The following is a 26,291-nucleotide window of genomic DNA, read 5'->3' as shown; positions in this document are numbered from 1 at the left end:
ACCAATTATTTGAGGTGGCCACATATACTGATCGGCTACCAATAATTTTGCTCAAGAACTTCACATGAATCCGTATGATATGATGCTGATACTGATGATGATATGTCAACATTTTTTTAAAAAAAATAAGTGGTTAAGCCTGAATAGCATATTCAAATTATTCCTAACTTTACTGTTTTTGAAAAAAAAATTCTATTGGTATTTAAGAATAAATTTTTAATTGCCAAACCAAGAGCAGATGTATCTCAGATTTTGCTCATTCTTCTTGCAAGATAGTCATTTGATCTATCTCATAGTTTAGAGCTAGCATATTAATTAGCTTGCAAGCAAGTAGAAAGCTTACTGACTAGTGAGCTGTTCTTCTCAAATACTTTACTTTGATTCTAGCAAGCTCGCTGTAGCTCTTCAGCAATTTACCTTAATTAGCATTAAAATGGCTTTGGAAAAGGCACTGAAGGTGAAATTGAACAGTTGTGGAAAGTGTGTATACAGATGCACAGATCAGCCGTAACTTTCTGACATGTGTGTATGTAGTAAAAAATCTTTGTATAGGATCATGCTTCATAATAGAGTTCCATGCAAGAAATCCATTTCCACAATGTAAGCAATAGGTCTTAGTTTAAAAGTGGTAAATGTTCCTTTGCTCTGCATTTAGGATGCTATATGCAAGTATGTGCTGCTGCTTCAAAATAATTTACAATATACAGAGTGAAAAACACCCAAATATCTAACACAACTACTATATCTATTTCTCTTCAATGTCAAAATACAAATATGTTGTTTATACAAACAATACAATCATGCTCATAAATACAATCATTGTACATAGTACTAATTGAATCTCCGGAACTCTTTGAATCAGTTCATTAATCACAGGGGGCTCCACACCCCACTCTGTTTCTTCTTTGAGCAAGGTAAGTACTCCAAGGGCGAAAAGGATGGTAAGATGGTAAGTGCATTCATAACAGTCTTCTGTAATTCATGTTGTTTCTTATGATTACAGAATCTTCCCAAAGCTGGTACAGAAGTCAAACAGCCACTGACAGTCCTAACTGCAACCGGCTTAGCGGCAGCTTTCGTCAGGATGACTTCTTCAGGGACTGGTGGCTCACCTGATGCTGACTCATTCCAACATACCCTGGAGAGACGCAGAGGAGCTGATGTCTCTCCAGGGTATGTTGGAATGAGTCAGCATCAGGTGAGCCACCAGTCCCTGAGGAAGTCGTCCTGACGAAAGCTGCCGCTAAGCCGGTTGCAGTTAGGACTGTCAGTGGCTGTTTGACTTCTGTACCAGCTTTGGGAAGATTCTGTAATCATAAGAAACAACATGAATTACAGAAGACTTTTATGAATGCACTTACCATCATACCATCCTTTTCGCCCTTGGAGTACTTACCTTGCTCAAAAAAGAAACAGAGTGGGGTGTGGAGCCCCCTGTGATTAATGAACTGATTCAAAGAGTTCCGGAGATTCAATTAGTACTATGTACAATGATTGTATTTATGAGCATGATTGTATTGTTTGTATAAACAACATTTTGTATTTTGACATTGAAGAGAAATAGATATAGTAGTTGTGTTAGATATTTGGGTGTTTTTCACTCTGTGTATTGTAATCTATTGCGGATATCAGGCTTGTTATTTGCACGCTTCAAAATAATTGGCAACTTTGACAAGTGAAAAGAGTAGTTGGCTAATCTTCCTGTGACTTGTAAGCTCCATTGTACATGTAAATAATAGAATAAGTAATGTAAATGGACAATCAGTTAAGCAAGAGAACTGAATAAGTTAGTTTGTACAACAATGAATGATGAGGGATTGTTTGTATTTGTTTCCCTTAGCCATTCTCTGAGTCATCATGCCTAGCATACAGCTATACCTACAAGGAACCTGTTCTAACTTGTTTAGTATCCTTTTATAAAATTAAAAAGAATGGTTCCTCACGCAAGCATTCCAAATCCAGGAACAAATTTGAAAAAAATTGCTACAACATGTTGACTGATAGATTGCCAAAACAGCTACTGAGAAGCTCCTTGATCCATTTTTGTGTTGAGAAAATTAGAATGGGAAAAATATATCTTCTGTAATTAATTTTTAAAAAACTTTCATCACCTCTCCCCACCCTTAGCTAGAGCCCCTCCTTACAAGGAACATTCCTGTTTTAATTTTACTATTGTCAGCAAAACATTTCAATCGTATGAAGTGCTATGCTTTGTTCTCAATATGTGGCAGGATTACATAGGCTGTGTACCGTTCATTGCAAAAAGATCAGAGTTGGTTCTAGAAGGGACATCTGTGTGAGTTAGGGAGAAAATACACAGAAATGAAAATAAGCTTATCAGTAAAAGGGAAAACTATAGCCAGCAGTTGAGCCAGAGGGTGTGGTACAGATAAATGAACTTTAAAATGTGATACACACACACACACATTTGCGTGTGCTCCAGTCCAAGTCATTTCAAACTATGGAGGCATGACAGCTGTGAAGGAGTGCCACAGGGAATTCCTTCAGAGTTTGATTTTTTTTTTTTAAGTATGTTTGACATGGAAAGTGTTTTAGTACAAATAAAGTAACTGGTATTGAACTTACAAAAGAGGGAAATGGAGGAGGAGAAGGATTGCTGCATGGAAAAAAGATGAATAATTCATGATATTTAAAGAAAGAATGCCTTAGAAATGTTCAGCAATGCAATCCGTGCTTGTAACTTGAATGCTTATTTTTCTCCTATTTAAAGCATCATTAATTCTATATCTTTGTGATTTCTTTTTTTAACTTGTATATTTATGAAAGAAATATTATTTAACTTTGGATGAGGATATTCTGTATTCATATAATTTCATTTAGCTGTCAAAGAAGATAAGCAGAATTATCTAACCATAAAGAGGCAAAACTTTTATACTGACGGGAAAAATAGTTATTTAAAACAACAAGAGCCCTCTGCAAACATCAAAATCAACCTCATAGAAAGGAGGAAAATAAGACCAGTTTTATTCTAATGAACATTACTCCATAGGACACCAGCACAATGTAGTGTTAGCAAAGGCATTGTAGCAGTGCTCCATATGCAATCAGAAGCCAATTGTTACTGGACTGTGTACAAGCGCATACTGTGCTTAATGGTCTGATGAGGTATTATGGATATGATGCAAAGAGACCTTGTGGATTAGAAACTCACTATTCATTTAAAAAGTGAAAACAGCTTACTATTTACATTGAGTTTGTGTGAGCAGGGCAGTACTTTGGGTGGGAAGTGAAGCAAGGGCATTCGTGAGGATTTGGGAAGTTATTAAATATTTGAGAATTGGTCTTGGTACAGTTGTGCAGGAAAAAATGTCACCGTTCCCAGATGACACTTTTGGTATCTGTGTTATACCTACATTCATACATTCTTTTTCTGAGCAGTATAGGTGAGTTGATGCAAAACAGCTTGATTATTATAAATGTCAAAAATGTGCAAAGGAGTAGCTTATTAAAACATAGCCTAGAGACAGTATATAACACTGACTTTAAATATGAAGCCAAAGTGATAATCTATTCAATCATGATTATTGTGTAATTTATCAATGTATTTTTATTGCAAATTTAATTTTTAAGCTCTGTATCACTCTCTCTTTCTAGCTTTAACTTTGCAAAAGCACACTGAAGGGGCTATGGGAGTTGGTTGCAGACTTCATGCCTAATCCTTGCTATGATCAAAATGATGCCATATATAGGCAACCATATTCACAGGCAATAGCTACTTAGGGGTTTCTTAGCAAAACTACGTAAAACCCTCTAAGCTGCAGCTATATCCAGGACTGAACCATAAAAGTACTGCTGGGATTGATTCTACAGCTAACTGAAGGAGGGAAAATAATGATAAATACATTTCAACCATAATTTTTACAAATTGTCCATGTACATGGTGCTCTGCAGAGAACCATAAACAAAAATACTGATCCCTGTTCCAAGAACTTACAATCTAAACGTAACCAATGGGAGAGCAAAGCAGGTTAGCAATCAGTGAGAGAAATATGGTACAGGATTAACATGAGGAAGCCTTTCAATTAGAGATGGGCACGATCTGAATTACGATTTCAACCCCCCCCCCCCCGATTTTGGCGTTTTCGCCGTCGTGACTCAGCTAATCGGTTCTGTCCATGGCAACCGATCCAGCAGTCAGGGGTTTGCTTGTTCGGGACTTGATCGGATGGGTCAGTTTCTGTTCGGAATTGCAGACACTCTGGCGCTAGTAATTTATTCCCGGGGCAACGGAGTCAGGGAAATGAGCTGTGTTTGTCCTCCTTCTGTCGCCCTCAAAACACGAATGGAAGCCCAGCTTTCCTTGATTAGCAGGCTTCCTTCCAACCATGGAGCAGCAACCCAGGGGAGGGAGGGGGAAAGGGGTGTTCTGAAGCCATGGGCACAAAGGAAAGGCAAAAGGCAGCATGGGAGGCTGGGAGGCCGCCCGTGCCGTTAGTCTTTCCCCAGGACAAGAGGGGCGTGGGCAAGCCAGCCGCCCCTTGTCCTGGGAAAAGGCAAAAGGCAGCGCAGGAGGCTGGGAGGCCGCCTGCACCGTTCACCTTTCCCCAGGACAAGGGCCGTACTGGCAAGCTGGCCGCCCTTTGTCTTGCGGGGCAGGTGAACGGCGCGGGCAGCCGCCAAGCCACTCGCGCTGCCTTTTGCCTTTCCCCAGGACATCTGGCTTGCTGCGTGGGCGGGGGGGGGGGGACCCAGGAGCACGCACATGCACACAAGAGCCTGACTATGGTTGCCCTGGGTGCTGGCAACCGTAGCTCCGGCCCTGGGAATGTCCCCTCCTTGAGGGGAGGCGGCCCGTTGCCGGGTTAAAACTCCCCCCCTCTACTCTAAGTGTGTGTGTGTGTGTGTGTGTGAATGTCCCCTCCCTCCCTGAAGGGAGGTGGCTCGTTGCTACCTCCCCCTGCCTGCCGGGCCTGGCAGCCGCTGCCACTAACCACCATTGCTATATCGCTGGAAACAGCGGGGCACCCTCCCGCTTTGGCCTTCCCGATTCCGGATCGAAAGTGGGACTTGATTGGTTAGAATCGGTGGCCTGGGTTCGGCAGTGGCCCGGATCCACGAACGGCTTAATTGGTATTTTTTTTTTGGATCGTGCCCATCTCTACTAATGTCTTAATCCAATCAGGTTGGGAAAATGTTGAGCATATTGCTGAATGCCTCTTTTTCCGTGACATACTTTACATTGTAGAAACTGCAATACAGCAACACTTATTTCATTGTAGATCAAAATGGACTTTAACTTGGTTGTGTATGAAGATCACAAAGTGAATTAATAATAACCGAGGCTTGATATCAGAGGTGTCCTGAAGTACTGTTCTCAGGACCAAACTACACATGAAGCTGGGGATGTGTGACTTGACTTCCTTAGCTGCAAAAATCAGCTGCAGTGTAGCTGATAAAGTTCTGAGTGGCTGTAGTACAGGGACTGGCTTTTTTTCTTTTAATTTTCTGTTATTAAAAATACTCCCCCAGACCGCTTTAAGCCCTAGTGGCTCTTTTTTTCCCCCTTACAAGGACTGAAAAGCAGCCTCGGAGAGCTTTTTTGATCATGACAGCAGCCTGATTCCTGGTACCAAGATCCAAATGTGTATTGCCTCCCCCATTCTATATAGGAGCTTTTACAACTAAATGTTACATGTAATTCAGCTGTCAAACTGTGGAGTACACCCTTCTTTGAAGCTCCATAAATGGGACGTCTAGGTGAAAGTTCCAGGCTGGTTTAGGATCCTAAAGTAGTTGATGTTTTCCTTCCTTACATGCTAAGGGTGGGTTGAGTGTCAACAGGCCAAAGACCATATTGATAGGATATGAGGAAAGCACGATGCTTCTGCTTACATCATCCCAACATGATCTAGTAAGCAGAAGCATGAAAAAGAACTTTGTTCTTATGATGGGTTCCTATATTGGCTTTAAGAAGAATTAAGAAGGATGCTACTACATGGCTGTAGGTCTCTGTGTGGCTTTGGTTGCTCCTGCAAATGTAGAACATCAGCAGAGCATCGTGATAGAGGTTTTCCTCAAACTTTCTTTGCCTCTTCCCTGTGGTGATGCCATTCCCCCATGCATTAGAGGGCTTTTTCCAATTTTTTTTTTTTTTAAAAAGCAGAAACAGAAAACATCCCTGCGGTGGCAAAACAGGAGGGATGACGATCATGGGGGTCTGGGGCAAAAAAAATGGTACTGATGTGGATAGAATACGAAAAAAAGAATCCCCAGCTTCCCATCCACACAGGTGGAAACATGATTTGGCTGTTATCCTTTAAAAATGATGTCAAAGCAGATTTAGGTAAAATGACAGCAAGGCAGGGGAGAAGCATGATTTCATGATGATGTTTTGTGGATGCTGGGGAAAAATGTTTCTGTTTTGGATCCATGGTGGAGTAAAACAGCCATGTGGAAGTTGCCAAAGAGATTTTGTTCTAATGCCATGATACACAACAGAAGGCCCTATCTTTGTACATTCACGTTTTGAACAGAGTATTTGGTACATGTATAGGGGTCCCCAGCGTGAATTATAAGCTTAGAAAAGGGTGGGTGGTCTGAGTGCAAAAAGTATTAGCTAGCTACACTTATGCTAAAGTTCAGTTCTGTCAAGGGGAAAGCAATTTATTGAAATCAGTTAACCTCCATTTAATCATCTGTTAGCTATAAGACATACAGCAAAAGACTTTCCAAGCTCAAAAGGTTTTCACTATCTGACAAGACTGAGCTTTTGCATGCCTCTCTATGTCATTATCACCTGAAACGTTTCTAAACACGTAATTAGTCCTTTCTTATTTTTCAAGGATGCCGTGCTTTGTGATCTGTAATAACAGTGAACATGCTTGTGTCTAGGCATTGCATTTTATGTTTTGCCAGTTTGCCTACTAGCGATCTCTGGAGCAAAAGTTCCAAGCTACAGCTGCAAGTCTGTGCCCAGCAAACTCCTTTTGTGTTTGCAGATGTTTAGGCTTAGAGCAGTGTTGTGGAGTACAGGCTCTGTTGAGGCCTTGTTTGCACTTGTCTGCTGCTATTCTCTGCTCATTGTCTAAACCTGTATGCATTGTTCTCCTTGACAGGTGATAACTATCCTGTGCAGTTCATTCCATCAACAATGGCAGCTGCTGCTGCTTCTGGACTCAGCCCTTTACAGCTCCAGGTATGTGCCAGAACAAAAATATGTGGGCTCCAAGCCAAAAGTTTAGTGGAAAACTGCTAACCAGCTGTATGCTAAGTAATGGCTTGAATGTTAAATAATTTTTTAAGCACAGCCCCAGAAGGATTAACACCTTGTGTACTTACTGTGCTGTAAATAGAGCAGCATGCTATCAGCTTTGATAATGGGAAACACAGCCCATTTTGCATCATCAGTTGTTAATTTTGGACACGATGAAGTCTCTGTTAAGCACTTTCCTGTCTCAGTAGAACAGTTAAGTAGGTATTAACTCTCTTCTACTGAAATCAGGTAGGACTCAAAATGCTTAACCTGGACAGGATCTTGTCTTTATAGAGACAGGGGGAAGGCAAAACTGGGAGACCAGCACATTGCATGTCTCTTTCATTGAAATTAGGCAGGACTCAAACTGTGCAGTTCTAAGCAGAGTTACTCCAGTCTAAACCCACTGAAATCAATGTGTTTAGATTGGAGGAACTCTGCTTAGGATTGCATTGAAAATGCTTAGCCTGGGCAGGATCCTGACTTTATAGCATGTGATCATTTAACTGAGAGACCAGCACATTGTATTTCTTTCAAGTCTTCTCAAGCGTGGCCTGTTTGGCTTTTGCTTTTCATAGTGGGTGTCTGAATAAATGATTTTTATCCTTTCTTTTGGACTGGGTGATGACTGCTGCACACTTGCAGCTTCTGTATTTATGGAATCTCCGTCTTTCCATGCGTTAAGTTGGTCAGATGCCAGCAGCCATCAGGAGTCTGAGTTTGGTCCCTTGCTAGGCCATTTATTTATTTTAGTCATAGGGGGAACTAAATGTTGTGTGAAAATGATTTACACTCCAATTTATTATATAGCTTTTTAATATTCCCCAGGAAAAGGCACAATAGTGTCAAATAACGAAGTAGAAGTCAAAAGCTTATAAAAGGGGTGTGCTTAATCATCACACTAGAGGTTAGCTCCTGGACATTTAAACAGTGTAGTTAATACATTTTATAACTGTTATCACCAAAAAGAGTTGATTCCGTAGTAGCAAAAATTACTTTGGCACCCAAGAGACAAATGGGTTTATTGGGACATTAGTTTTTCAGGCTACATATTATGCACCAGTTAGTCTCTGGTGTGCCAGAGGACTTCATCTTATTGTTAGTCAGCTATCTTTTCAAGTGGTGCTGTACACAATTTACTGGAACTCAATCTAGATAAAATGAAAGTTCCTTTAAAAGGCTCAGTGGTTCCATAAGATGGTATTCATGCTAATTTGGATGGCATTGCAGTACCTTAAGGAACAAATTCCTAGCTTTGAGTTGTTAGATCTGTCCTTTACTTTGAAACTCAGATAGTTTCTATGGTACAAGTGTTTATTAGTTGCTTAATTAAACTGGTTGTGTCAGTTACCCCCTCTTTTGGACAGAAATAGTCAACCACCATGATCTTACAATATCTAGACTGCAGTGCTTTATATATGGGACTATTCTTGATGGCTGTTCAGAAATTTCCATTGGTTCAAAACATGGCTGACAGATTATTATACAAGGAATGTTGAACATATTTTTCTAATCTACACTGTCTGCCAGCAGGTTTGCAGGCACAATTTAAGGTGCTGTTTTTTTTACTTTTAAGTCCCAAAGGACTTGACCTTTGTATTCTTTCTATGGGCAATCAGATGGCCCTGCAGGGCCTGGGCAATGGGTGGATGTTCCCAACAGCCCAGCTGGAAGTGAACACAGCTATGCCAGAAGTGATGAGCTGCTGCTGATGGAGGGGTGGGGTCCATCTCTGCTGCCTCAGCCATCAAAAGGAAGTGGTGGGTCAGCTGAAAAAGGTCAGAGAGAAGGGCTGTACAGGGGCCAGAAGGTGCAGGGCAAAGGCAAGTGTTAGGCCAGTGACAGACTTAAGGGAATGAAGGTTTGGCCTGGACAGGAAGCCGATCCTGGGAGTGAAGCAGAAGGCTCTGCAGGCCTCTGGACTGAGGAAGGGACCAAAGGGTTGATCTGGGAAGGAGTCAGTGTGGGGAAGACAGCACTTTCCTGGGAGGAGAGCAGCATGCAGGAGGAGGGCACACTCATGTGACGGGATCCTTCGGGTACAACAATCTGTAAGAGAAAAAGAAGGAGTGTGCAAAAAAAAAATCACCAGGGTTGAGGAGGAACTCTGAGGAACCCAGCCCACCTATAGGGGATGGGGACCCAGTGAGGCACTCTCAAATGAATATAGGGTTTTGAAAGGTCCTATTCCAAGATTTGCCATTCATGATCAAATGGTTGGTGAGTCTTTTCAGTGGTGGTACACCAATTACTGAATATCTCCCCAGCTGAATCCATTGTATATGTGTATGTAGTAAAGTATAATAAAGGGATAGAGCAACAGTCACCAGCACTCTGAAAACCTACCTTCAAGGTAGGACAGAAACCACCACAGAACCATGCCTCCCAATTCCAGCCCTGAAAGGCAATCTAGAAGGATGCTATCAAATGTTATCAGAACTGCTGAAAGGTCCAGGAGAGTTAACTGGGTCGCACTCCCCGTTCATCTCCCAGTACAGGTCACCTACCACGGCAACCAAGGCCATTTCAGTCCCATAACCAGGTCTGAAACCAGACTGAAACAGACCCAATCACTATTTTATGACTAGTTTAATTTTATCTGGCTCTCTTGATTGATTAATTTATGTCATTTATAGCCTACCTTTCTCACTGAGACCCAAAGAGGATTACACAGTGTGAGATTAGTACAATCAATATCAAAAAAGTATTTAGCAATAAAACAAATCCGCTGGAGCAGCAGCCGCACACGTCCAAATTGCAACCCCACCCAACCGGAAGTCAGTACAATCAATATCAAGGACGTATTGTCGAAGGCTTTCACGGCCGGAGAACGATGGTTGTTGGGGGTTTTCCGGGCTGTATTGCCGTGGTCTTGGCATTGTAGTTCCTGACACTGAGAGATCTCTGTCTTTTGGTGCTACACCTCTGAAGATGCCAGCCACAGCTGCTGGCGAAACGTCAGGAACTACAATGCCAAGACCACGGCAATACAGCCCGGAAAACCCCCAACAACCATCAATATCAAGGACATTTCCATAAACAATGCAGTAGGGTAAATATGTATACAAAGACATAGGATTAGCAAGAACCCAATACAGAGTTGAAGAAGAGCTGAAACAGAGCATAAGCAATTCTAGGACTGACATTAGACAACATTTAACTACCCAGTAGGATCATACTTGAAGCACACACGGTAGCACACACAGGCACATACTTAAAGCAACAGATAGTATGTAAGGCAACATGGTGGTGAAGCATACGGTCCCTATCTCTTTAGTGATGCATCTGAGACCTCCTCCCTACAATACAGCCCTCCTATCTGAGTAAAAAGCCTAATTGAATAATTTGGTTTTGCATAATTTGTGGGAAACCAGGAGAGTGGGGGCTCTCCTGACCTGTTCAGGCACACAGTTCCACAGGATAGGGGTCACCACAGAGAATGCTCCTGTATGGGCTGCTGTTAATTTCATCCATGAGTAGGGTGGCACCTGCAGGAGACCCTGTTCAGATGAGCAAAGCTGCCATGGAGGAACATAGGCAGGGAGGTGGTCCTGTAGGTATGCAGGACCCAGGCTATGAAGAGCTTTGTATTTGATAACTAATACCTTGAACTGAGCATGGTAACTGATAGGTAGCCAATGGAGTAACTGTAGGATGACAGTGATGTTCATGCTTCTGCTTGCTCCTGATAACAGTCGAGCTGCAGTGTTTTGCACCAAGCAGAGTCTCCTAGTTAACTTAGATGGGAGACCTATGTATGATGCATTGCAATAGTCATTCTTGATGTTACCGTAGCATGGATCCAGGTGGCTAGGTCGGCCCTGTTGACATAAGAGAAACCATCTTCCAGGCTAAAGTGAGGATGTAGAAAGCATTTTTTGTGGTTGCCTTAACTTCTTTTTCTAGTAGTAGTGCTAGATCCAGTATAACCCCTAGGCTCTTAACCGAGTCTGCGAGGGTCAGATGTACTCCATCGAAAGTGGAGAGTACAATGTTCTTCATGATCTCTGCCTTCCCAATGAGCATAATTTCAGTCTTGTCTGGGTTCAAATTCAATTTGTTCGTTTTCAGCCATTTCACCACAGCTGTCAAGTAGTGATCCAGAATTTCTACTGCATCCTGTGGGTACCTGGATAGTGAGATATAGAGTTGGGTGTCATCTGCATATTGATAACACCCGGCTCCATAGCAGTGAATGAGTTCTCCTAAAGACTTTACGTAGAGGTTGAATAACATGGGAGATAGGATTGTGCCCTGTGAAACCCCACAAGATAAATCCCATTCTGAAGATAGCTGAGATCATCCACTAACACTACTAGTGCTGTCTCTGTCCCATACCCTGGTCTAAATCCAGACTGGAAAGGGTCCACAGTACTAGAGTTATCCAAGAAGATCTGGAGTTAGTCAGCTACTGCTCTCTCAATCACTTTGCCCAGAAAGGGAAGGTTAGAGATTGCGCGATAATTGGCCACATCATTTTTGTATAGGATTTTTTTTTCTAAATTAGCAGATGATCAACTCCCTGTCTGAGCTGCCAGGGGAAGATGCCCTGTGTTAGTGATTGATTTACAATAGACCATAGTGGTTCACTTATGTAGTCCTTACTTGTTTTTAACAGCCAAGATGGGCAAGGATCGAGCACACAAGTAGTGGCTTTCATAGATGTCAGGATCCTGTTAAGATCTGTCATTGTAATTGATTCAAGGCAGTCCATATGTGAGCCAGATGGTGTATTAAGCATTTCTTCCATCTCATCTGCACAGCAGCTAGCATCAAGATCAGAGCATATTCGTGCTATTTTATTAGCGAAAAACTTAGCAAAGATCTCACAGCTAATTGTCTGTTCTTGGGACTGTAAAGGTTCAGATTTAGGGGTTAGAAGGTGTCGGGATTAGAGATGGGCACGATCCCAAAAAAATTAACGATCAAGCTGATCGTGGATCGGTGCCGGCGACGATCCCGATTTAACGACCTGCACCAAGCATCTCCCGTTCCCGATCCGTGGATCGTGGATCATGGAGGCAAAAGCGGAGGGGCGCCCCGCTGTTCCCAGCAATACAGGAACGGTGGGTGATGCCGGTGGCATCTGTGTTTATGTTTGGCCATCTGTGTTTGGCTGTCAGAGCTGCCTATCAGGGTTTGCATGGATGAGACTGGAGTGCCCATGGCTACAGAACACCCCCTTCCCCCTCCCTCCCCTGGGTGTCTTCTCCCAACTTGTGACTGCTTTGCTGCTCCATGGTTGGAAGGAAGCCCTGCTGTTCAAGGAAAGCCGGGCTTCCATTGAGGTTTCCAGGGCGACAGAAGGAGGGCAAACAGAGCTCAGGCATTCCCCTGGTGCCGTTGCCAGGGGAATAGATTGCTGGCGCCTGAGTGTCTGGATCCCTGATCTGATCCCTATCGCCCCAATCCAGGCCCCTCCGGCCGTGGACGATAACGATCTGCCGGGTCACGATCATGCGATTGCCATTATCGTGGGTTTTTTTCGATCGTAATGTGGATCGTGCCCATCTCTAGTCGGGATACCTTAAACAATTGGGATGGTTGTGAATTAGCTGATGCAACAGTTTCTGAGAAACAGAATCAGCACATAATGTATTTGTTGCAGTGCTCTACAGCATGCTTCCCAGTCTTAGATCAGAAACCCAGGAACATGCATGATGTCATATTTAGCTCTAAAGCTCCCTTTAGGAGTTTGAGTTCTTTTTCAGTTGCCAAGTGCTTCAGTTGTAGAAGTTTTTTCCTGTAAGGAAACTCTTCAGCAGTAGGAATGGTTCTCCACGGCCTTAGATAACTCAGATAATGAAGCAACATAGTTTTTCCTTGATTGTGGAATCACTTCTACAATAGGATAGGCTCCATAGCAGTATTATGACACTGAAAGATACTGTATAGAATGCCAGTTGGGGTGTACAGCAGCTTGTACATTGATCTCAAAGTACCTGTGCAAACTTTAAGTACAAACTTAAATGCTGCCCATAGATAGTCCCCCTTTATGATGCTGTTTATGCTTATCTATGCAAAAGTACCAGCCATGTTATCTTGTCTGATTAGATGGTTCCTGAAACTTTTTGAGTTTTAAGAATAACCAGTTATAATGATCTTTGGGCCCCTTGACCATAGCTATTCAAGGTTCTTTGTGTGAGATACAGAATAGAAGGCTTGATGTAGGTGAAGTATCTTAGTTTTCTTATCTGAAAAACTGTAATTGACTTTATACCCCAAGCCTGAATCAGAAAGGAATCTTCCAGATCTCTGGTTAGTTGCCTTCCTGTCATTTGGATGCAAAACATCTGTGCTAAGCAGATTCTATTTGACTATCCAGAAAGAAACTTTTCAAGGAAACCATCACTTTAAATGCCCAACAAAGCAAATTCAGTTTCAGTGCCAGAACACTTAAGATATTCACCTAGTTAAGGCCCTGACCAGTATCAGTGGCCATGTTTGTTAAGAGATGCTAAACCTTGATTTCTAGAGGCATCTTTACATGTTCAATTTCAAGCAAGAAGGCAGAGATATGCCATTTGAAATTCATATTTTTGTTTCTATAGTACAGAAATATGATTCAATGTATCTCAGCATGATTAAATCAAAGAGAAGCCTCTTCAAGACAAGTTTATGGGTGCTGAAAAAAATAGAATGCCTTTCAGAACACTATGGGGTAGTTTTTAAGGAGTTTCTTTGTATTATCTTTTTTGCTTCTCTTTTAAAACACATAGTTGTGCTCTTCACAGAATCCCCGAATTTCACAGTTACAAAAAGTTTCTCCAGTGGCTGCAGTCTACATGTAGATGGAGCGGGGGGGGGGGGGTTAAATAGGAAAAAATAAATACACCAAATGTATGGACTCCTTTTAGACTGCTTATTGAATCTTCTATAGATTTTGGGTTTTAATCTAAAGAACAGTCCAATGGGAACTTCAGAATCTGCCCTAATAGGATTTTGTACCCATCGCCAGTATTAAGGTTATATTATTGAAGAGTTCAGTGTTGCTATACAGTTTAACTTCCACATTTATTGGTACTCAGTACTGCCCTTATAGGAATGATTAGAAAATCTGTAAAAACATGAGTTTCCTGTGCTTCTACATTATAATGCTAAGGTTTCTGCATTAGAATGCTTAAAAGTCTAGATAACCTTCAATTTCTTTATGACACTGCTGGTTTCTATTTTCACAAGATATGCTGAAGTATCTTCAGGTACCTCAGCTTGTAGTTCCTTGTGTAAAAATGGGTATATTTGTAATAACAAGTTTAATAAAATGAAGGCATTTATACTATAACATTTCCAAATATACGAAACAGTACAATTTAGTGTTAACTTGTACAATATATATTTCATGTTCTTACAACAGTAATTTTTCTTAAAGAGTGTAGGTGTAACATATAGATTTTGTATTCTTATGTACTGATAGATAGATGATGCTGTCACTATGTAAATTTGATGATTCTGTAACTATGTAAATTTGTTGAGGTTACTTGAATATTTGGTACTGCTGTGAGGCCCTTCATATTTCAGCTAGCAACCAGTGGTGAAGTGTACACTTTACAGCATAATGCAGAAGAAACTACTAATGTCTTCATGATCTTCTGAATAGTATTCTATTGAATTAGTGAAATATCTTATTTGAGTTACTTGTGCATTCCCTATACTTCAATTTTTGAACCTTTTGAGACGGCCAGATAGTATATTATTAAAAAGATCTTTTGGCATTGGCCTAATATAAGTATCTTGTCCTTGTTGATTCCATTAAGCCAACAACTGTGGCTAAATTTGTGCCTTTTTAAATATGTAGCACTTTGGAAAAAACAGAATGTGTTCTTTCTGAAATGTAGGCTTTTTGACATGGTAAGAAGCAGTATCAAATAAGCAGCATGATTCTCAAAGTCTGAGGATCATGCTGCTTTTTATGAGAGGACTGTACCATGTCCTTCCATAGATTGCCTACTCCTATATGAACCTATGAATCCACTCAGGTCATCTTCAGAGACCCTGCTTAAAGTGCCCTTGCTATCTGAGATGGCAGTCCAAGAAAGGGCCTTTTCAGTTGTGGCGTCAAAACTTTGGCACTCTCTCCCAAGGAAGATGCATCTGTCTCCCTATATTGTTGTCTTTCATCAATGGGTGAAGACTTTCTTTGTTTTGTTTGGCATCCCCAAATACTTGTTATTGGTCTTCCCCTCCTCCCTGGTTGTGTTGCTCTGTGTGTTTGTGTTTATATGTGTTCACTGAATTGGTTAAATTTTGGATACATACTCTTATTTTAAATTCTGTTCAATATCTTAAATGTTTTAATGTTGAGATATTTTAATGTTTGTCACCTTGAGGACCCTGTTTGAGTGAAAAGGTGGCACTGAAATGTTTCAAATAAATAAATGTTGACTACTTGTGTTAACTCTCATCAGAATGTTTTTAATTGTGGTAAGTGGGAAAGAAGTATTTCTGAAGCATTTACAATTCAATGTCCTGTCTCCTTGGTTTTCATCCCTTGTCCTGTACCCACTCTCATTTTTCACTTCTTTAGTAGTTGTTATTCTGTACCTTAAAAATTGATAGATTTTATGTGATTCTTTCACTAGGGTCATGTATAAAGTCTATGCTTAACTCTTCAGGGATCATAGCAACTGCAGCTCCATAGATGTGCATCTGCCCCAGAAGGACGGACTGCATTAAAATCTTTTGTGAGGCCTTCTTGTCATTTCTTTTTCAATTCCCCATGGCAAAACAAATAATGTTCCAGTGTTTTTTTTAAAGGTTGTTAAAGAAAGAAATAGAGCAGTTCTATCAACAGCTGTTGATAAATTGTTGATAGTGACAATGCATTGCAATTATGATAGCTGGAGCTATTCCTAAACAAAGTGATATTTAGAAGGGGAAGGAGAAGGAAGGAGAGAGGGAGCACAAGCAAGCAAGAAAACCTATAGGTCTTACCTTTTCCCTGATGTTCCTTGCATAATTTGTCCTTCAAAGTTTATCGTGTATAACATTAATGAGCCTTGGCAAGTCTTAACTATGGCTGCAGCTGTGTGCTGGAAGAATGAAGTTTTTATCATTGACTAAATTAAACAAAAAATGTACAGCATGCGTCTTTAGTATGTTATTTTTCTCTTTTCAGCCCCCCTTTCCTTAATTGTACACAAAGTAATGACCTTTTGTTATACCATTGGGTACAGATCCAAAGTACTGCTGAAGCATTGCACAGCCTGCCTCAGGGGTACAATATTAACAGAATGAAGGCCAAAGAATGCTATTTTTAGTTGAGCAGTTTGGCAGATGGAGGCAAGAATACTCATATATCTGAAGGTTGAGGGGTTTGAACCATTAATTTTGATAATGTATTTAACCCTGGGAACAATCAGAAACTGTAACTCTAAGGTTACAATGCTTTTGACCTTTAGAGAACAGAGGGCACTCACTATAGTAAACAATATATTACATTTCTACTTATTCTAATTCTCTCACACATATAAATTTCAGGACAGACTTGACATTTGCTTTCCTCAGCTATTTTTGTGCAAGCCTTTAAAGAAAGTCAAGAAGAATGTGCAGGAAAAAGGCCATTGTAAAGTGACAGTCATGTAAATATGGCCTTTAAATAGCTAAGATGTTAAAATGTAGCCTTTTATGAAGAAGTATTATTCTTCAGACTTATCCCCCCAATTGGAAAAAAACAACAACCCTGGTTTAGTGAACTGTCTTTCTTTATGGAGCATCTTGTATATTGTGTAAGCTTTTATTTTCATTTTTAATTCGGTTTATGCTGCGCAATGGAGCTATGTTAGAAAGAGAGTGATTTGGTCTTGCTTCAGTCCCCCATCATGTAAAGTTCTGTACCTGCCTCATGCTTTATGAAATGATGCATGCTTCTCTTCAACAAATACAGCAGTTAAATATCACACAGCTTAAGTATTCCTAATTAAAATATCTCCATGTGTCAGCATATTGGTAATGTATTATTTTAATCCATTTATTTTGTTTATGAAACAGTGACATATGTTTAGATTGTGAAATATATGAGCCTTAAAAATCACTTTATTGAAGAAAATTAATTCCTACAATGCTGTCTGGGTAATGTGTTCACTCACCCAGTCAGTCACTGGCGGGGCTGCCACTCTTAATGTTGCTTAGACACACTTTAACAGTTTTATCTGACATAACATTTCTCTGATGCAGCTGGTAATAATAATTTTTCCACACAAATGCTAAACAGGGGTTTCCTTTATTTTTATTTTCAACCTAGCAAAGAATGGGGATTTTGAGAGAGGAGAAAGGGGAAGAGTGGGGAAGAATACATAAGAGATTCAAGTAAGACCAATCAAAATTAAAACCAGCTAGTTACCTTTTCAAAGTTTGACACTGCAATTTGTTTGTCAGCAGGTAGATGTTTAGGTCAGCGCTGTGAGTGACTGACTGTCAGCAGGAATTCCAACAAGACAAGTAATTTCACTCAGTGTATTAGTGACAGATTGCTCACTTCTTCGAATCACTAGAGAAAATAAACTTAATATTGTTATAGGCAGAGTTTCGATCTTCATTAGCCCTATAGAATCACTCTAGCTAGCACCCATAGACTACTGAGCTGTGAGTGGACTTTTATGTTGCTGCTTATTGTAAATAAAGCAAGTAAATTGCAAAAAAGAAAAGTTTGGGAATGTAGAAAAATAATTTAAATGATCTTTGTTCTGTTAAAATGATATTCCTATCAATTGTTAATGTTCTATGATGATCCACCTTACTAAGTCTACTCAACTTAATTATGATCTATTATATTGTTTCAGAAAATTGGGATGGAATTTAAAAAGGACTAATTTGGAAAGCATGCCACTCCTGAATTCTAAACTCACTGGTCTCAACTAAAGAAAGTGAGTCAAGCCTGTGAGTCATGCCATGCCTACTGAAATAAAGAGGACGTTAATTTTGACTAATTTGAGTCCTATAAATTTCAAGAGTACTTCAGAATGACCAGTGTCTTCCAGCAAGATCACTGGTCCTGGCATCCTGAGGAAGTGAAAATACCTTAACAATATTAGCACTGTTCAACAATTACAGTGAATACATGTTCAGTCTGTGTACAGTTTACACATGATGTTTCTGTATATTTGTGAGCTGAGTAATTCTCATGTTATAGTTAACATAGATACAGCTGAACATGTGATTCAACCTGATCCTCGATTTCATTTGTAAAGTGAATATGTGGTGGCTCTTTCTTACAAACATATGTATGAACATACAGGTAGGGGGTACGTGCATTCACTGTAATATGTGAAGGGGGATATTTGTGTTGAGTATATGTATGGTATGTGGATAAGAAGTACAGCATTGGGAAAATAATTATTTACCTCTTCAAGGACAATCCTATGGTCCTGAGTAGAGGTGAGCACGAACAGGAAAAAACCCGAACATGACGTTCATTGTTTGTTGCCATCCACGAACAGGGAATCGTGAACAACCACAAACATGACCCTGTTCATGAACATATTCGTGGTTGGCTGTTTATGGGAGGGAGGGGGGAGACTTGGAAGGGAAGAAAGTTCCCTGTGCTGTTTGGAAACGGCGTGGGGAACCTCCCTCCCTTCAAAGTCTCCCTCCAGCCAGCCAGCCAGCTGGAGGAAGGAAGGGGAGACTTTGAAGGGAAGACGGTTCCCCATGCCATTTGCAAATGGTGTGGGGAACCTCCTTCCCTTCAAAGTCTCCCTCTTTCCAGCCGGCTGGAGGGAGGGGGAGAGACTTGGAAGGGAAGAAAGTTCCCTGCTCCGTTTGCAAATGGGGTGTGGAACCTCCTTCCCTTCAAAGTCTCCTTCCTTTCAGCCAGCCAGATGGAGGGAGGGAAGACTCTGAAGGGAAGACGGTTCCCCATGCTGTTTGCAAATGGTGTGGGGAACCTCCTTCCCTTCAAAGTCTCCCTCCTTCCAGCCGGCTGGAGGGAGGGGGAAGAGACTTGGAAGGGAAAAAAGTTCCCTGCTCCGTTTGCAAATGGCGTGGGGAACCTCCTTCCCTTCAAAGTCTCCCTCCTTTCAGCCAGCTGGAGGGAGGGAGGGAGGGGAGACTCTGAAGGGAAGAAGGTTCCCCACGCCGTTTGCAAATGGCGTGGGGAACCTCCTTCCCATCAAAGTCTCCCTCCATCCAGCTGGCTGGAGGGAGGGGAGACTCTAAAGGGAAGAAGGTTCCCCATGCCGTTGACAAACTGCAGGCTGCACTCAGCTGCTTGTCAGGGGTTTCCCTGAGAAGCAGCTGAGTGGGGGATTTAAATGTCCCTCTTCCTGTGCTGCGCAGCAGCAGGGAGAGGGAAATTTAAACCCCAGCAGGCTGCAATCAGCCCTTATCAGGGTTTTCCCTGACAAGCGGCTGAGTCGGGGGTGAAGTGCCCCTGGGCTTAGATTGGGGTTTCCAGGGCAACAGGAGTTCAGACAGAGTTCAGAAAGTCCATGCCTACTGTTGCCAAGGGAATTGATTGAAAGGCGCCAGACTGTCTGGCTTGACGAATGCCTGATGAACACCATGAACAGGGCTTGGAATGGACACATGTTCGTCGGGAACAGGGCTTCACAAACAGCTTGCTTGCAAAGAGCTGATTGGGCTGTTCGTGGCTTTTTTTTGTTCATATTGCTGTTCATGCCCACCTCTAGTCCTGAGTCCTGGCTGAGCAGTAATACCTCACACAAAAGGGCAGCAAGCCATCATCTGTGTGTGTCGTAATACAGTAAATCAGGGCAGACCAGAAAGGTATGTGATAAAACTTAAATATACCTAGAAAGTATACTCTTATGAATAAGGGCTAATCTTACTCTTCCTGACACTCTTAAATATGATACCTCTTTGCATCCTGTATTGTCTAGAATGCCCAGAAGAACTCTTCTGGGAGAAGAGGACACTTTGGGTGGAGAATGGGACAAGGTTACAGACCTTCCCAGTCTGCACTGGGCAAAGCTTGGTCAAGTTTCTACCATCTACCACCATAAAATCAAGTAATAAAACACAGAAATTATGCATATGGATAATTTTTTCAGAATTTTCTGGGATTTGAATTCACCAGTCAAAGCAAAAGATCCAATTAAATATTTTATTGTAATGCACACACACTAGGGAAAACACTTCAAGGGCAGAAAAGCAAAAGAAAAGAAATGAAAAAAGTTAATGTATACTTTCATGCTCACCTTTCCCTTTGAAAGTGTGAGCAAGTTATTGGTTTATAGATAACACAGTGGGCATCCTCCTACCCCCAGCAGTTCTCCTCCACTCTGTGCATTCTCATGGCTGGAGAAAATGAGGGGGAGGGGGGGTTGATGATATTGCAGACACAGTGACATCACTTCCAGTCACTACATCTATGATGTTCTATTTACCATAGAGGTTGGGGAAATTCCTAGAGCATTGTGTGGTGCTATGACCCAGAAGTGATGTCATCAAATCACATGGCAACTATCCTCCTCATGCTCCATCTGCTAATGCACCTGGGATTGCTAGACAATGTGTTTGCAACCCCGGCAGTCCTTGTTGGCATTCTAAAGATCTGCTGCCTGCCCTTAACTACATGATTTTTAAATAAATAAGAGGTTTGATCTGTTGCTTGTGGCCATTTCTGTTAAAATATTTCAGAACAGACTATTGATGGTAAAAAAGTGACAAGATGGTAGTACTGTTGGTTAGTTTCATATCTCACTTAGGTAAGCTTCTTTTTCTAATTAGACATGAACACGGCAAATCTTCTCCCACAGCAGATGTCTTAGATACTATACATTTATGTTGGCTGTGACATTTAAAAAAAAAGCATTTCTAAGAAACAAGGTAAAAGTGCTAATCATTACCTTAATCTAAAACCATGTGTCCATTCTCTTTAGAGGGCCTCAATCTCCAGAATTAACATTGCATTTAGGCAGAGACCCAACATTCCCTTTGCATGCATGCAGCAGCTCCTGTGTTCCCACTACTGCCCCTCTTTTCAGATTTGTCACTCATCAGACTGCATTGGAGTCAATCCCAAGGTATCTCAAAATGTTGTGAACCCTTTTTTGGAGAGCCGTTTTTTTAAAGAGTAGGAGTCTGTATTTGAAAGAAAGGTCTCTGAAGCCCCACTGGCAATGGACTTGCTGACATCCTCACATAACCCTTTAATTTCAGGTGATGCTCATAAAAATAAGTTCTAGAAAGATAACTAATAAATGCAGATATGTCCATGCATTGCTTAAACTACACCCTTCAAAGAACACATTCTTTTTTTGCATTTAAAGGCCAACCAGGTCAATCAAAATATCTCACTATTTTCTAGAAGAGGGTCCAAATTTGACACATCCCTAGAGGAATGGAATTGTGTAATTATAAGACAATATAGGCATGCCTCTCTGTGTGCCCTGATCATACAAGCAGGTTCACAAATAGCATAACATGACACTCTTGGACTATCTGAGTTATCACAGTGGATCATTGGAGAAATGGTGATTACTTACATATAATGGGTGCTGCCAAACATCCTACTATCCCACAGTTTAAGGGAGCCTTCTTCCATATATAAATGCTTGGAATTAAGATCAGAAAATGAGGACCTTCTTCAAGTTCTGTCATTATCTGAAGTAAATCTGAAGAACACTGGTTTACAGGATATTTTTGCTGATGGTTCCTTGCTTGTGGGATTCTCCTCTGAACTTAGTCAGCCCTTTTAGAAAGGCAGTAAAAACATTTTTTCCTTGTGAGGATATTGAACATTAGGCTTCTATGATCTTAGTAGGTGATAGAGTATGTACTCCCCACAAAACTGAGGTGATCCAGATTTCAGGGATACAAAAAAAAATAGATATCCCTGAAAACTGGCTCAGATTCTCTAATCTAGTTAGAGATTCCTGAATTTATCTGGTCATTATTCTTTATTGGGAAAACTCTCCAGAGGACTGAAGGGGGCATTTTTTAAGAAAACACCAAAGATCTGGGGGACTTACTTCTTCCTACTAAATACCCCCACCCCAAAATTTCAAGAAGGTTGGGCCTGACCTGAGTTCCAATTCTGTGGACCCCAGATTCTACATGTAGGGCTTTAATCAATAAGATGTCTAGGGACCTGGTGTTCTATATACTGCCCAAAGTCCATAAGAACGTCTTTCCTCCCTCAGGAAGACTGATAGTCTCATGGAACAATTTGATTTTAGAGCCCCTGGCTATATATCTGGACACCTTCCTCCAGTCAGCAGTCACCAATACTCCTGCATATATTAGAGATATGGGTTCCTTCATTAAGATGGTGGAAGGCATGTCTCTGGAGCCTGGCAGTGTCTTTATGACTTTGGATGTCATGTCACTCTACACCTCCATCCTCCATGAGGATGCCAGGATGGTGGTAGAAACAGCACTTTGGTCACGCAGTAATGAAGTACCCCCAACCCCTTTTCTCCTCCAATTCTTGGACCTGATACTGGAGAAAAATTATTTTAGGTTCAGAGACCAATTCTATTGCCAAATTAAGGGAGTCTCCATGGGCTGCACTGCAGCTCTGAGCTATATGTACTCAGTAAAAATGAGAATACATTTTATAACAGGATATATTTATTCAAAAGATTCATTGATGATTTGTTTGTTATTTACAAGGGACCAGATTTGATACTGTAGATTCAAACATCAAGTACACTTGGCAAACAGACAGTAAACAGATCAATTTCTTAGACATAGTGATTTACCGTAACAGCAGAAATAAGATCAATGTGAGGCCCTATAAGAAGCCAACTTACAGGAATTCTTATTTGGAATATAATTCTTACCATTCCAGACACCTCTGAAATAATATTCCATATAGCCAATTCCTCTGACTGAAGAGAAATTCCTCTGAGACAGCACACTACCACTGTGAGAGTAAACCTATGTACCGGGCATTTAGAGAGAGAGGGTACTTGATCTATATTTTGTCAGCAGCACAGAAGAGAGTGGAAGCTGTAGAGCACAGGGATCTTTTCTGTACCAGAAGTAGGTCTGAGAAAGTCCGAATTAGGTGGGCTGTAGAATATATGTCCCTTGCCCAGAATATAAGGAAATTAGTATACAGACATTGGCATTTGATAAAGGACATACAGGGATGTGAGATGCCTCCCATCATTGGGTTTAAACAGACCCACAGCTTCAGGGACATGATTGTACATTTGAACTATAGAGAAGGTCCCACAGCATCCACTAGACTGGCTGAACATTTTCCTTGTGGGCACTGTCATGCTTGCCTAATGGCTATGTCAGGGAGTCTGATCTTGAGAGGGGATACCTATCTCACTATTTATTTATACAATTTTTCAATATGCTAGAGTGCAGGAGTGGTTTATTTAATTATCTGTGGGTGCAACCAATTATATGTAGGTAATACAGTTTGCCCCATCCGGGTTTGGGTCTTGGAGCATTTGTCTCGCATTAGAAACAGAATTATGGAGGTGCCCCTGGTGGAACATTTTGTAAATCACCATGGTAAGGAAAATGAGTTTAAATTCACTGGACTGCATGTTGTTGGAGAAGGTTCCCAAAGAGGTATTCAGAGGGAACTCCCAACAGAAAGAGGCATATTGGATTCATACTCTAGGGAGCCTTTTACCAACAACTTGAATTTATCTTGTTTTTTGTAAAAATTGTTTTGTTTGTAAATGTTTACTGATGTGGTTCTTTGCAAATCAGGTTGAATGTACTGTACCTTTCAGTCGGATGCCACGAATGAGTGTTTGCGGCTTATAATGTGAACGATTAAGTGGATTGTAACACATGGTCATTTCTTTTGGTATGTCTTTGTTTGAAGGTTGTAGATTCTACACAATGCATGGTAAGCTTAAGAACTATTCCTTTCACTAGAAGTTATGAAACACTGAAGCATTGTATTCAGAAAATATCTTTATTATTGCAGATGAGGGTAGAGATTGGTCCTTTAAATTGATGCCCTTGAAAAAATAGAGCATGAAGCATGCAGTCCGAATAGCCAGCTCCCCACTGGGCAGGGGGCTTGTGAACTTTTCTGTCCCCCCCCCCAAGAGTGGGGTCTTACCTGAAAGAGAAGAAACATTGTTGTTAATATGGACTTACTCTTCAGAGACCAACTGTTTTCTACTCACCTGTGCCCGGGGGTACTCCTAGTTTCCTCCATGGCACACCTAAAAAGGAAAGATAAAACAACTATTAATGTTTCATTGGATATAAGCTTAACATCATTTCCATTGATGGCTGGTGATTCTTGTACATAGAACTTGTTATGTATGTGCGGGATTGAAATGTATTCGTGGAATGTATTGTATTTTGTATGAATTTTAGGGATATTTATTAGAATTATTGATGCAAGCACTTAGTCACATATAAAGTGACTAAATGCTTACATCAATAATATATATTTTAAGCTACATTTTAAAGGGTAAAATTCATACATTTCTTTATTGGCTAACAGCATATTGAGTCATTTCATTGGGGAATTGGTAATCCCCACACCTCCGGTCGTGGTCGATCCACCTTGGGTTTCTATTCTTAGAACCAGGAAGACTCTCTTTAGATTATGCCAGATCAGCATAAATCCAGGTATTTTGTTGGTTCACAAATCATGCATTGCACACCCCTAATGATCACTTTAATTATTAGTGTTTAATATTTATTATTTTATTATATTTTATTATTATATTTTTAAGTGTCATTACCTGCTTTATATATTTGAGTAAGAGAGTATAAATAAATAATTAATTTTCATTGAAATCCATGGGAATTTGACACTTAACTGTATGGTTAAGTTCTGTGATCACAAGGCATGATCCTAGTGTGACTTTCCTGAATTTTACCTATGAAGTTTTAGATATACTATACACACACTGATGTGGGGAAGCAAGTAAGCTAAATGAGTAAAAAAAAATTCCAAGGTGTTCACACAGCCAAGATAGATGTCTTAGTTGGGGTGACAGGAATTGATATAAATTATGGTGTTAATTAAAACATAAAAGAAAAATGTGAACATTTAAAATAGCAAATAGTTAGACATTGACAGATACCAGAAGAGAAGACAGAGGTTAGAAGTCAATAGCTGGTGCAATTTACCAAGTGATACTCTCATTCAGATCCATTGAAATGAATGATGACTGAGCAGTACCAGAACTTGATAGCACATCTCATATCTTGGATCATTGTCTGTGATCCAAGCTAGGTAATTATGATGATGTTCTGTGGGTAAATTACACTGCTGAATTGCCCTGAAGATGGAAGTTGCTAATAAGCAAAAGCTAAATTGCTTTTTGTGTGCCTTTTTCTATTTTTGAATTTGACTATATGCAAAATATTAATAGACAAAGCCTAGGAAATAACTTGGGGAACGAAATGGTTTTAAGTATTTGAAGCCACTGTAGCTGCAGTGTTTAGTTTTCTAATTTACAAAGTTTGCATGTCATTTTATTATGTTTTTATAATGCACATATATACATGAATATAATATACAATTTGTATATAATATGTTTACTTATCAGGTAACACAAAAGACTCAGTGGGGAAAAGCTATTTTTAATGATATGTTAATTGAATGGGATGCTAGAGATACACCTGAATGACTCTTTTCCCCACAAGTGCCCCAGCTGAGTGATAAAGCTCTTCTTGATCAGTAGAGCCGGCATATTTTTATAATATCCCTATCTGTCCTCCTTAGTTTCTGCTAGTGAAAATAATGCAATTGCTTCAAACAGTGCTATGAACAGGAGCTGGCTTGATTGGTTTTTGCACCAAAAGTCTATTGCTGATACTATTGAATTCTGAGTGTATTGGATTTTCTGCTAATTTTTCTCAGGATGTGGTCATCAGTGTCCTGTAGGGTTGCCAACGACCCACCCATGGCTGGTATTTGCCACCGCTACTCTGAATGATGGTGGAAGAAAAATAAAATTTAAAAAATGGCCATCAGCCAATGGCATGACATCACTTCTGGGGAAATCTGGAAATCATCGTGCCTCTCTCTAGGAACTGGCCAAAACTCTATGGTAAAACTCTGGTTTTGGTGTTTCCTTTCTAGGAATTGCTGAAAATGCTATGGTTTTACCGGTAGGTTTTAGAGCAATACTATTTATTTATGGTGTTTTAAGAATTTATTCACAACATTTTTAAAATA

At 40.6% G+C, this 26,291-nt stretch overlaps 1 protein-coding gene across 1 annotated transcript in view; it reads left to right on the top strand.

Moving 5' to 3' along the window:
• SOX6 (SRY-box transcription factor 6) overlaps nt 1–26,291 on the top strand; it is a 572,111-nt gene that overhangs the window by 376,845 nt on the left and 168,975 nt on the right. The window contains exon 8 of the mRNA XM_054970704.1: nt 7,077–7,156. Within this exon, the coding sequence (XP_054826679.1) occupies nt 7,077–7,156 (80 nt within the window). The remainder of the gene's footprint in view (nt 1–7,076; nt 7,157–26,291) is intronic.

The sequence above is a fragment of the Eublepharis macularius genome, chromosome 2 (assembly GCF_028583425.1).
Source record: "Eublepharis macularius isolate TG4126 chromosome 2, MPM_Emac_v1.0, whole genome shotgun sequence".
NCBI lineage: Eukaryota > Metazoa > Chordata > Lepidosauria > Squamata > Eublepharidae > Eublepharis > Eublepharis macularius.
The sequence above is the reverse complement of the archived record's forward strand: the minus strand, read 5'-3'. Positions and strand labels throughout refer to the sequence as shown.